Source organism: Crotalus tigris, unplaced genomic scaffold (assembly GCF_016545835.1).
Source record: "Crotalus tigris isolate CLP2741 ecotype Arizona unplaced genomic scaffold, ASM1654583v1 scf7180000024396.1518868, whole genome shotgun sequence".
NCBI lineage: Eukaryota > Metazoa > Chordata > Lepidosauria > Squamata > Viperidae > Crotalus > Crotalus tigris.
In genome coordinates, this window is record NW_024100564.1 from 186984 (window position 1) to 200552 (window position 13569).

At 34.7% G+C, this 13569-nt stretch overlaps 1 protein-coding gene across 1 annotated transcript in view; it reads left to right on the plus strand.

Annotated features, from left to right (window-relative positions):
• LOC120301772 overlaps window positions 1-13321 on the plus strand; it is a 22758-nt gene extending 9437 nt beyond the window's left edge. The window contains exons 9-21 of the mRNA XM_039329364.1: window positions 99-223; window positions 1680-1821; window positions 2759-3058; window positions 3783-4082; window positions 5064-5237; window positions 7051-7179; window positions 8030-8332; window positions 8512-8595; window positions 9328-9416; window positions 9997-10192; window positions 11254-11553; window positions 12232-12572; window positions 12739-13321. Coding sequence (XP_039185298.1) covers window positions 99-223; window positions 1680-1821; window positions 2759-3058; window positions 3783-4082; window positions 5064-5237; window positions 7051-7179; window positions 8030-8332; window positions 8512-8595; window positions 9328-9416; window positions 9997-10192; window positions 11254-11553; window positions 12232-12569 — 2480 coding nt within the window. The 3' untranslated portion in view covers window positions 12570-12572; window positions 12739-13321. The remainder of the gene's footprint in view (window positions 1-98; window positions 224-1679; window positions 1822-2758; window positions 3059-3782; window positions 4083-5063; window positions 5238-7050; window positions 7180-8029; window positions 8333-8511; window positions 8596-9327; window positions 9417-9996; window positions 10193-11253; window positions 11554-12231; window positions 12573-12738) is intronic.
• Window positions 13322-13569: the final 248 nt, after the last annotated feature.

Consider the following 13569-nt stretch of genomic DNA (forward strand, 5'->3'; position numbering starts at 1 on the left):
GTGTGTTTTAGTATGCCTTTGTAACACATGTTGTGTAGTATTTTTTCTTTTAAAAAACATCTTTTTAAAATGAGTGTTTCTGTCTTTTGGCTATTCAGAACCACTTTGCCATTTGCATCAGCGTTTATTTGATGTCCATGCTCAGAGAGGAAAACCAACTGAGTTGTCTTGCCGTCTCAACAATGATCAGGTCAAGGGAACTTGGTTTAAAGACGGAGTGAAGGTATGATGTTGTTAACTTCTGATAAATGAAGGACTCCTTATTTCATACACATTGTACCCAATGAAGTTTTATTTGGAAATCAAATTGATAGCATTGGCAACAACGAACAATAATAATAATATGTAGTAATTTGAAACAAAGGAAAAAAAACTGATTCGTGTATTAATTCAATTTATAAATCTATCTATCTCACTTTTATATGACTTTAGGTCAGACATGTCAAACTCACGATGTCATGTGATGTCATGCAATGTATTGGGCCAGTTTTGCCATTGCCAGCAATGGGGTGGGCACGGCTTCCAGATGACCCGTCTGGCCTGTGGGCCGGCAGTTTGACACCCCTGCTCTAGGTGGCTTACAATAAAATAAATAAAATATACAATGTAAAAAAAAAATATAAAGCCCATAGAGTCTAGGTATCATCAACCAATAATCCACACAGCCAGAAGAACAGGGCCTTAGGCTTGTTCAAGGCCTTATGAAAGCCAACATGGATAGGGCCAATCTAATCTCATCTTTTAATGTTGCAATGTATTGATGTTCTAAAGTGCAAATGCCACAGCATAAAATTCTCTCCTTCTGGCCCTACTAGCTGACACTCTTTAGCTACCAGTACCAGGAATATACTCCTCCTGCCAGGTCAGGTAGATAGAAACAATTGAGGAAAAATGGTCTTATAAGTAACTGGTCCCAAGCCATGAAGGGGTTTAAAAATGGCTACTAGCACTTTGAATTGTACGCAGAAGCACCCCAAAAACCAGCGTAGCACACAGAACTGATGCCAGTAACTGCTTGCACCACCGCTTTCTGCACCAGTTGAAGTTTCCAAATAGTTTTCAAGGGCAGTCCCATATAACGCACATTGCAGTAAACCAGCCTTGAGGTCATAATTACATTCTTCTTTTACTAGGCTTCTTGGTGAGTTGCAAAAAATAAATAAATAAAGAATACCATCAAACTTAAAACCAGAAAGCATAAATAAAATAAATCTAAAATAGGTATTTAAAATTGCAGTGGAGCAGTTTCTTACTACCAATTTAAATTATAGTAACAAGAGAGAGTGTCTTAATTCTCCATGGATGAAATTATATAATATGTTTATTGCCACCCAAAAACTCCTGTCTGAAATATACGCTATCTAATCTTAGTGGAAGAGCAGGACAAATAACTGCTTCCAAACATTATTGTCACACAGCTTCATGAGAGTTTTACTCATTGTACAAATTATGGAGCTGAATTACCATTCACAAAAATGCATATGCATTTGATTGGAATATAATCTGAAGCAAGAAGAATTACCACAGTTGTGCAATGATTAAAAAAATGTAACTCTAACTTCAGAGTTCCCCATATCTGTATCAAAGTTAGCTTTGAACCAGATTGAATGTTTGTTCAATGTTGCGTATACTTTTTGAAATAACATATTTTTTCTGCATTTTTTCAACTTTCCCATAAGGTAACAGGTTTAGCAGCAATCTCCACTGAGAAAAACGGCCCAGTCCACAAATTGATGATAGACAAAGTAGAAGACAGGCATGCTGGAAAATATAAATTTGAAGCTGAAGGCATCTGCACAGAAGCATCTATTTTTGTTGAAGGTAACCTTAGCCATGTCATCATTTAGCAAATCAAATGGCAATGGCTAAGTACCACTGATTAATCATGCACTTAATACATGAGTGGGCAATCCTTTTCTCCTTTCCTTTAGAAGCAATCAGAGTGAGATGGCATAATACATTGGTGAAACTAAAGACAGGCACTTTTGGGGAGATCTGTTCCAATACTTTTTCAAACACTATTTTTATTTCTTGGTTCCTGACACTGTCTTTGCTTTCTCTGATACTGTCCTCACACAGCAGGCTCCCCACAGATTGTTCTTGAAATAATTGTAATTGATCGCTTATATAGGGTTTTCAATATTTAATGGAAAAATGCATAAAACTAGGTTGAAGGAATATCTATAGTCATAAGCCACTGACTGCCATTCTAGCTTCAGAATAAGACTTTTTTGAGTTCATAAGACTGGGGGGAATGAAAAAGAAATTGAATTAATCAGTCATATAGGTCAACATTGCAGTACTGCAAAAGCTGAGAGCCAGTAGCACTTGGAGGATGTACCATTAGTAAGGTATTAATTTCTGTAATATTTTCTATTATTTTCTATTTCTTCTCTTTAATTGTGTCTGACTCTTGGAGTCTGCCTGGACAAGACCATGCAGTTTTCTTGACAAGGTTTGTCAGAAGTGCTTTGATGTTGAAGTGCTTTGAAGGTGAAGAAAAGCAAGAAAAATAGGAAAAATAGAGAAATAGAAAAGAAAAATAATAAGAATATAGCAAAGAAAAAGAAGATGGATATAGAAAGAATTTAAATATTCCATGAATAGTAAATTTCTGCAGTCACTCACTGGATATAAAGTTTTACCAGAAGATTTTATTTTATTGTTTTTAAAAAGTCAAAAGTAGTAAGCATTCAGTGGCTTAATCAGTGTACCCTTTGTTTGCATTCAGTGGCTTAATCAGTGTGCCCTTTTTCAGATCCTCCAGATGTTGATTCCATAGTTCTGGAAAAACTAAAGAAGGAACCTATTGTGGTAAAGGCAAGAAAAAATGCCATGGTTAAGATTCCATTTGAAGGTCGGAAGCCAATCAGAGTAATGTGGCTAAAGGATGACCAGGAACTTCTGGATGATGAGGGCAGGATAAACATAGATTCTTCAGAGAGCTTTACTCGACTCTCTATATCTAGCACCAGCCGAAAGGATACTGGAGATTATAAAGTGAGATTAAAGAATGAGTGTGGAAGTTTTGAAGTTCCTCTCAAGCTGGAAGTGATAGGTAAGGTAATTGTAGTATTCAGGCAACTATTTTTGTAATATAAGAAACAATGAAGTAGTTTATAAGGAACTCAAATAGGTATTGTTAAACATTTGTACATGGAATAATTTTGATTGCTTCTTAATGGGAAACTGAATAAAAAGTTGCTGTAAAATAAAGTAGACAATATTTTTAAATATAATCAAAGACAGATACAAGAAATTTGTTTGTAGCACTATAATGTGCAGCAGTGGGTTCTCAAACAGGGCCATATGGCCCTCTGTGGTCCCTAGGTTATATATATATATATATATATATATATATATATATATATATATATATATATAACCAATAGTTTTTCTGTACTCTTCCTTTGACCAAATGTTTTATTTGTTTAGTCATTATTGCTGTGTAGTGTTCTTTCCAAGGAAAAGGGGATCTCATATTGGGAACCAGAGATGGAACTTTCTTCCATTTTAGGGCAGAATACTTGTTTCTCAGATAGAAGACAATTATAGTAGTAGACAGATGAGCAAGAGGAGATGGACAGAATGAGTTGCTAATATTTAATTCATTAGCATCTGATTCACTAGTTCAATATAATAATGGTAGTAAATAGTGCATTTATAGTATTGTCAGCTTCCTTTTTTATAATGTATTTGTATCTAGCCTTAGTCTGCTAGCTTCTATCAAGCAATTATAATAAAGCCCTTGCCCATGTTCTCTGTTTTGGTCTTTCATTCAGATAAGCCACAATCACCAACCGGACCTATAGCAGTTGTAGACAGTTCCGCAAATGGCATAACTATTCAGTGGAAGCCCCCAAGAGATGATGGTGGTAAACCAATCCAGAGTTATATTATTGAGAGGCAACAGGTTGGTAGAAAGACCTGGGTGACACTGGGAAAAACCAGTGGAAGCTCTACTATTTTCACCACCAACAAAGTGGAACATGACACAAGCTATTACTTCAGGGTGAAAGCAGTGAATTCCTTGGGCACTAGTGAGGCCCTGGAATCTGATGAAGTCATGGCTGCTGCAAAAGGTGATTTGTTACTTTCTTTATGTATGTTTGTCAAAGGATTATGAAATGTCTAATGTTGTAGCAAAATCCAAAGAATTTTTCATTAATTTTAAACATAGACTGAACATGAACATTGCCATTCAATCCCATGAGTACTTTATACAAATATTATTTCTTGAGCCTTTCAGGCAATTCATCAGATGCAATATTTTGACAGTTCTTACAGAAAGCTCCTAAGATAATACTAATATTATTATTTTTTATCTCTATGTGTATGAGGTGAAAATTGACCTAGTAATAGAAGATTTATTCTCTTTGCAAATATGAATCCATTGTATTCAAGAATCAATTTTGAGCTGCTGCTACTTCTTGGGATAGGATAAAACAAAGCCAAATTCACAGTTGTAAAGAAAACCTCTACATCTCTTGTTCTGGCCAGATCTCCCTCTGACAGTATTGGGATTCACTATACTGTAGCTGCTCCTCACTGCAGGGAGGAAGGAGCTATTTGATCAGAGTCCCTCCAGACATCTGATGGATCTTATTGGGTTTCAGAGGGGACTTGAGATGGTTCCTGAGGCTCTGATGTGTAATGCAACTGAGACCTTAGGTGCCACTTGGAATGAGATGGCAATGATACCCTTGTAGCAATGATGTGGAGTCCCCCTGTAAATGGCTCCGAGGGAGTTCAGAAATAAAACAGCAGATGTCCTAGAGCACTGATGGAGGGAAGTTCAGGGCAAACATGACAGGGTTTAGGGTGAAATATGATCTTATGGTAATAAAATCAACAAAACCTAATTATTTTCATCATGATCACATCTGCAGATGATGACCCAGTCCCTCTTGCATAGCTTTATGAGGGCTATTTGAGGCACCTGTCAGTTAAAATCGGTTTTGACTTATTTTATTTTTAAAATCAGAACCTCTCCTAGCTGTTTTTTATTATCTCAATTGACAATCAAACAACATAATTTTAAAATCTTGGATATAATTCCTCAGCTTCTCCAAGCCCTCCTGCTCCACCTAAAGTTATCAGTGCCAACAAAGATGCCATCACAATTTCATGGTCTGCACCACATAAAATAGGGAATTCCCGGATTTTGGGCTACAGAGTTGAAAAACGCAAGAAGGGCAGCAACTTCTGGACATCTGTCACTGATTTGCCCATAACAGGTAAGCAATTTATGTTTCTATAAGAGCTAGAAGGAGTATAAAAGATTTAATTAAAGGGAATTGTAATACTCACTTGTATTTTATAGTTAACAATGCAGGTAGCCTCTGACTTATAACCATTTGTTTAATGATCAAAATTACAATGGCACTGAAAAAAGTGACTTATGATCGTTTTTCACATGATAGTTGCAGTATCCCTATGGGCACATAATCAAAATTCAGATGCTTAGCAACCAGCTCATATTTATGATGATTGCAGTATCCCAGTACTGCAACCATCATGTGGATCATGTGATCACCTTTTGTGACTTTCTGACAGCAGTCAATCGAGAAGTCAGATTCACTTTACAACCATGTTATTAACTTAACAATTGCAACCATGGCAAGAAAGGTCATAAAATGGGGCAAAACTCACTTAACTATCTATAGCAACAGAAATTTTGGCTCAGTTGTGGTTGTAAGTCAAGGAATTCCTGTATCACTTAAATTAAAGTTTGATTAAATGCTGAAATAGATAATTAGTTATTAGACAGATATCAGAAACATCTTCACTTGAAAAAGTTTGATCTGGGTAGAGTTGTCCAAATAATTACTTTTTTCTCAGTATCCATAATTACATTTTCCTTTCCATGTAAGGTCTATCTCTGCAAAGTTTAATCTGAGTAAAGTGTTCAAAACAATTCAAAATTCTTTTCTTGATGGGTGTGGCATTGTGATGTTGTTGAAAGGTAAATTTGTGTGGCCAAACACAATCATTATTTATTGAATGATATTCACATTAGTTGGGATTATATAGAAAACAAAAAAATAGCATTAAATACATGATTATATTGGCTCTATGAATATATATTTCCTACCCATCCTGGCCTAAAAAGAAAAAAACTGCAGAGTTTTCTTGGGGTTCTTTGCACCCAGAAGAATTAGCTAGATAGATGATAGATAGATGGACGATAGATAGATAGATAGATAGATAGATAGATAGATAGATAGATAGATAGATAGATAGATAGACAGACAGACAGACAGACATGTTGTGTGTGTGTGTGTGTGTGTGTGTGTGTATGATCTTTATCTACAACCTTTGGTTTATGACTTTCTTCAATTTCTGCAATCATAGACTAGCCCCAGTCCCAAGATACCCTTTCTCTCTGCCATTTTTGTCATATTCCCCAGATACCTTTTACATTGCTGTATCTATTTGATCTTAAAGCCAGAACGTCATCAGATAGGAAATAATGTGTTAAAGTCATAATAGAAATTTCCTATTTGTATAACTGCACCTTTCTCCCCCTCCAATCATGGAGATTTTTTTTGCATTTCTATTTCAGTACTCCCAGAACTGGATTGCTATTATTATTCTATTTCTATATACGTTTCATAAATGCTACAGAATCTTATTTATTATTTCCCAGGTTTAAATTCATTGAAATTTGGTCAGAATGGATTATAACAATCTGATCCAAAGAATATAGATTATTGTTATTATCTGGTCAGAAAAAAATGTAAGTCTATAAGGCAAAAGAGTAATATTTCATTCTGACCTCAGAATCCCAAGAATGACACCTTTAGGACAACAACTGGGAACCCAAACTCATACAAAAGCCAATGTGTATAGATATTTCGTACTAGCTCAGTTTTTTCTTCTTTATGAAATTCAAAAACCTCACAACAAAGCAAAGATGAAGTATATGCATAAATTAATTTCAAATATTAGAGAATTATGTGATCTATGTTATTAGGATAATAATTACAAACTCAGTAATATGCATATGCCCATAGTTTATGTGATAAAACTAGCTCATTTATGCTATAGACAGGAAATATACAGTGAATGATTTGAAGGAGGGACTGCAGTATGAATTCCGTGTGGCCGCCATCAATAAAGCAGGTGTGGGTGAGGCTAGTGCTTCTTCAGAAGCTATTTATGCTCGACATCCTATGAGTAAGTAGTTTACTCCCTTCTTATATTTATTTGCTTATTATTCAGTATATATTTATGTTACTTCCCCAACAACTGTGACATTAAACGGTTTGCAATAAATAGTTTATTAGTAGTGGCACTGAAAAACTGCAAAGGTAGCAGGTGGATAGAAAAAGTTATTTCATACAAAGTAGTGGCATGTGATTACCTTCTCTCACAATCATATAGTAAAGTGAAATGTCCCTTCCAGAAGCATTGTGCATTTCTCCAGAAAGTTCCCTTATCTCACTCTTTGCTGATTTAAGTATTCCAAAATAGCTACAGTATGTATTTGTAGAAGGGCCCTTTCTGAAACAGTTCTTAGTGTTCTGGATACATTCACGTTCCAAAACACAATGCTCCCCCCCTCCATTTTGTGCATTCCTAGTGCCCCAAAGGACAAGATAATCATTAACCACATTCATGACTTCCTTTAAAAAAACTTCTTTGTTTTAATTATTAATTATTAATTTCTGTTAGCTTTTGTATTTTTAGTGTAAAAATAAGATTATCTAAAAAAGAAGCATGAATAAACAAATATTATATACCAAACAATGAGGTAAGCTATTTGTCAATCTATACATAAAATGGAATTTGTCTGGCTGCTATTGAATGGGTGATATTCAGTTTTGAGTAAATTGTAATACAGTAGCTATTCCATTGACAGTAGGAAAAAGTAAGTTACTATTAGAAAATGTACCGTGGTGAGGGAAAGAAAGAATGAAGAATAGGGATTCCTGTAAAGGTTAATAAAGCAAAGGAAATAATGGCAAACAGAATGGAAAAATGTAACCCCAAAATGATATCAAAGTTTTAACATACCTTTTTCCAGAACCTCCAGGTCCAGTGAAGGATCTAAAAGTGGTTAATGCTGACTACTGTAGCATCTCTTTATCATGGATGAAACCAGAATCAGCAGAAGAAAATTATGTCAGAGGATATATTGTTGAGATTCGACATTCTGATACTCTGAAATGGACCCAGTGTAATACTGTCCCAATGCGAACAACTGCATATACAGTTAGAGGATTGAAAGCTAGGGAGACATATTTCCTACGCGTGAGAGCAATTAGTGATGGTGGTATGGGTGACCCAGTTGAAGCTGATACTTGTGTTCAGGCAGTACCTTCTTCTGGTAAGTCAAACTATGTAATTTCTGCTTTGGAAATTAAATATTTATAGAGATAATTCTGGAATATCTTATTTATATGAAATTCTATGACTGTTACTTCTATTTATATGAAGTTCTGTTCAAAAATAATGAAAGGAAAAAGCAAAGCACATGAAATCTATGATACAGCTATTATTTAACAGGTGGGCAAGAGGCTGGAGAACGAAATGATATGATTCAGTGTAATGAGGATAAGGACAGAAAGGTCAGATCTTATGAAGGACCAGGTAAGTTGAGGATAGTTCTGTAAGTTAATTATTAAAGAATTGGGTGTTATGGGGGAACTTGAAAGAGAAGAGGAAACAGCCTGATAAGTCATGAACGTTATTTTAGATGGCTCTAGAAAAGGCTAACATTATTGAAAGAACACAGAAGGAGACTTTTGAAAGAAAGCCAAAACCAGAAGACACTATATCCAGAGAGAACTGGAAAAGACACATCATAGATATATTGAAGAAGAAACTAAAGAAGAATACTTGAGACATATTTAGCTCAACTGTCATATCTAGGGTATTTCCGAACTTGAAACCTTCAAGATGTATTGGATTATAGTCCACATCATTCATAGCTGTGGAAAGTATTTTAATGGAGATTATTGCAGATGCCTGCACTTGACACTGAAGAAAAGACAGCATTGTTCTCCTTATTAATAATTAACAAGTGTACAAGGGAAATATATTTAACTGATTATTTTTCACAGTGATTTTAAAATCAAATGGGAAATTAGGCAATTTGAAAAGGTGATACCCAGCTGTTCTGCATGCATACTTCTTAGATGACGAAATATCTCAGTTCTATAGAATTTGAAGTGGGGAGTGAGGAATTGTTCTGAGCATTTTATATATTGCAGTTACAGTACCGAAATAAACAATATGATGCCAAAACTTACATATGTATGTATGCATGCATGTATGTATGTATGTATGTATGTATGTATGTATGTATATGTGTATTTCCAGTTAACCCCAAGTTCTTAGTGAAGGATACTGTTGAAAGTTTCATGAATGTGAAAGCAGGGGATGCCATCCACGTGCGTATTCCTTTTGAAGTAAGTATAGCCTTTGCAAGAAATATATCATATAATAAATCTGTTTCTGTGCTTTTTTATATGGCAGTAAATGGAGCTATGTGGAGATTTGGATATTTTTTTAAAAATATATTTTTATATGTTACTTTACAATAATCCTTGAAATGAAAGAAAAGCCAGAATACTTAGAATCATTTGGTTGTCTTATTTGGACTTATTTCTAATTAGAGTAATTTATGTCTTGAGCTGCTATGACAATGCAATAAAACTCTGTGTGAATTTTTTTTAAAACGATGTCTTCCATGTTTACTTGGAATGTCTGTGGAATATTTCTTTGCTGATATAAGTAAATGAAGAAGCTCTTGTTTGGTTTAGCCAAATTGAAGCACCTATAAGATCACTTCAATATGAATGGAAGAAAGTTAGGATCATATCTCCAATCTGTCTGTCATCAACTGCCATTATCCCACAATAAAGAAATAAACCGAGAAGCAATATAGTGCAAACTGTTATATGGAAGCTGGCTTCTTCTGATCTATACCACTGCCATGTATATATTTTAAAAGTATTTTTAAATTAATGTCTTTTTCATGTTTATTAGGCATCCTCATCTTCTGAAGTGATTTGGCTGAAAGATGGACTTTCTCTGCCAGTAAAGGCCACAACTGCCACCAGAGAAAGACTGAGCCAACTCATCATACCAGAAGCTGAGCTTTCTGACAGTGGACATTATGCTATCAGCCTTCAAACTGAGCATGGGAGAAAGGAAACATTCAGTTTTCAAGTTCAAGTTCAAGGTAAAGCTCATACAAGGAAATCTGCAATTACATGTGTTCTGCCTGTGATCACATCTTCTCACCTGGAAAACTAATCAAGTATCATAAATACTCTTTATGTGCTTCTTTCCATATGAAGTTTCAAGCTAAAATTGCCTAACTTATAGAGAGCTTCTGTCCTTTCAAATTAGATTTGAAGGGTGACCTGCAATATACTAAAGTATCACCACAAAGACTTTGAGACTGTTAGTTGTCTTATCTTTTATGATGTGATTGAGTAGCTAAATAAAACCAAGAGTATGCTAGCGTGTTATAAGCAGTAGTTTGAAGCCATTTGAAAATAGTCCATCATACAGACTATATAGCCAGAATTAGTACAGAAATATATATTTTTAATAGGAAATAAGTTTTAATTCACACTTTGCTGATTTGGCACCTTCAATATGGACTTGGATAACAGCTCTCAGAAATTCCTGTCCACACTATCCTGGCATTCTTGGATTTGTAAACAACCCATCTGAGAGATACAAAGTTAAAAAAGCTTGTCTTACTATATTCAAGAGAAGAAGTGGTAAGAGTATCTGTTGACCTTATTTTCTCCTTTAATCATAGTAGATATCATCTTTTAATACCATCTTTACAGTATATATTAATCCTATTAATAAAGATTCCCCCTGTAAATTACTTTTGCTTGAGAAGAGTAGATAAGAACCAGTTGGTCACACTCCTTTACTATGCCAGGCCACTGGCTTCATTACATGGAATATGTGTGCTGACCACATTTACATTTATAAAAGTATCTCGGGGGGATTTAAAATATTGAAAACCAAGACATAACAGCTGAACAAAACTATTTTTTTATCCGATTAACTTCATCAAGGGAAACTTTCAAGATGGGAGACTGAGGTCCATAGAGCTATTCTTCTTTCTTCCATATATTTACATTCTTTCTTTTCCATACAGTTTCTAAATCTATGATACTTAAATATAGTTTCTATATGGTTTCTAAATTTGATGATAAATAATCAAATTACTAGAAATACTTTAAAACATTTTTTTCTGATTTTGGTTTTATTTTGCAGATGTTCCAGAGTCTCCTGGTCCTATACAACTCATTGAAAAGGTTCCTGGGACAGTGACTCTGAGATGGGAGCCCTCACCCACAGAAAAGAGAGACAGTAGCATAACCTACATGGTTATGAGATGTGATTCCAGAAAAGGATCGTGGCAAATGGTGGTTGACCACATTTACACCAATAAATACACAGTTGTAAATTTTATCCCAGGTCGGGAATATTTCTTCAGAATTCTGGCAAAAAATTGTGTAGGGATCAGCAAGCCTTCTGAAACAGTGAAGCCTTGGATTATTCCAAAAGAAAAGGGTAAATATATATAATTGTTGGTAGGGAAGCTGTGCACACTTCAAAAAACAGCATCTCTATTCATGAAAGTGCATTTTTATGCGAGGCTGTTGCTTTAATGAATTAGATTGTTAAAACAGTTCATCTATAACATGATTCCAAAAATAGCATCTTTTTTCAGGCTTAGGTTTATTTGGATTCACACTATAATAAATGAAACCATGTGCAGTATGGACTGGGGTATTCCTTAGTCAAGACTAGAGTATCTCATATCTTCATAAAATTGGACAACTTTTGATCATTTGCCACATTTCCTGGAACATCAGTACAAAATGACTAGTCAGCACTTCCCAGATCAATGATCTCCGAATAGAATAGAATAGAATAGAATAGAATAGAATAGAATAGAATAGAGCTGGAAGGGACCTTAGAGGTCTTCTAGTCCAGCCCCCTGCTTAAGCAGGAGAACCTATTTTGGAACATAGAATAATACTGGAATGAACTTACATGGTTTATTGATGGAGATTTAGTACTTTTCCTATGCAAGATCAGAAATGGCAGATAATTTATTGTAATTCATATTATCAAGCCAATATTGCCAGCTTTATTTGCAAATAGAAATAACAATGAAAAATAGATATCTCCTAATTGTTAACTTAATCTTTTGTTCTTCTGGTTTTATTTTTGCACTCCTTTCAGATAAACCTGAAACGAAGCTTCCAAGATATAAGGAGATCAACCGAGGTCAACCTCCAAGATTCCTTGTCCAACTAAAACCACATGTGGTGAATTTAAGATTTAATTGTCATATGAGTTGTGCTGTGACTGGAGATCCAGCCCCTCAGGTCACTTGGTTCAAGGGTAACAAGAATCTTTCTCAGGATCCTGCCTTTTTCTGCAAAAATGATTTTGGGGTTTGCTCCCTTGTGATCCCTGGAGTCACATCATCAGATGCTGGCCAGTACAAGGTGCTGGCTGTCAATGAACTAGGCCAAGCAATCAGCAAAGCTGAACTAACTGTGAAAGGTGGAGATTAAAAGGTAGTTGAAGTTCACTTCTACATTAAATAATGCATGTAGTTTTCTCCACATTAGAGTAGCATTGGGAATGATAAATTTATTCTTACATCACTGTTTTGAAGGATTTGTCTACTTGATGTCACAAGTGTAAAAAAAACCAGCTTTTGTTTTCTTCTATCTTTTATAGTATGAAAGCTTTTGAAAAATGCACCCAGCTGTTTCAAGCAGAAAGGACAACATCCAAGTATATCAGTGACTTCTGGAAATTACTGAAAAGTCAATTACATGTGTATGAAAAAATCACCATCCACAGGGATGGGTCACAGCAAGAAAACGATTCATTCAACCAGACCTAACATAGGTACATCTAGAGTGTTGTAATTCACCCCCCTCCCCAGCTAAAAAGTGTTCTGATATTTAAATGCTTCAACTGACAGTGGTTCTGCTGAAAACTGTGATTTATGTATCAATATGGAATTTTAAATGTTTGAAAGACTAGAAGAATAGCAAAGGTTTGTAAGATATATTTCATTAGTTTCAATCATTGCGTTACTTATGCCTGTATTTCTCTGCAGAAAGATTAAAAAGCAATAAAAGACAAGAGTATAAAGGAGACCTGAATATTTTCATCAGTATTTTATTTATTTATTTTGAGCTAACAACATTAATTTTATCAAAAGAATCAAGATAAGGCTATGTTTAGGTGTTTCTAGAGATTGGGTTGCGTTCTGATTATTTCCCAAATGTCTCAATAAAATAACATCCCATCACAGGGAAGTGTTGTGCATTTTTTTTACTAAGTTATGAATTATAGTTGGCTATTTTTTAAATCTGCATTTAACTATCTTTACATATAATATCTTTAATCAGAATAACAATAATTACAGAAAGCCAAAAGCAGTTCATTCATTCATTCATTCATTCATTCAATTTCTTTGATTTATATAGCCTCCCAATTCACAATAGTGACTGCAAGTTACAAATTTTACAAATAACACAACTTTATATATAAAACATA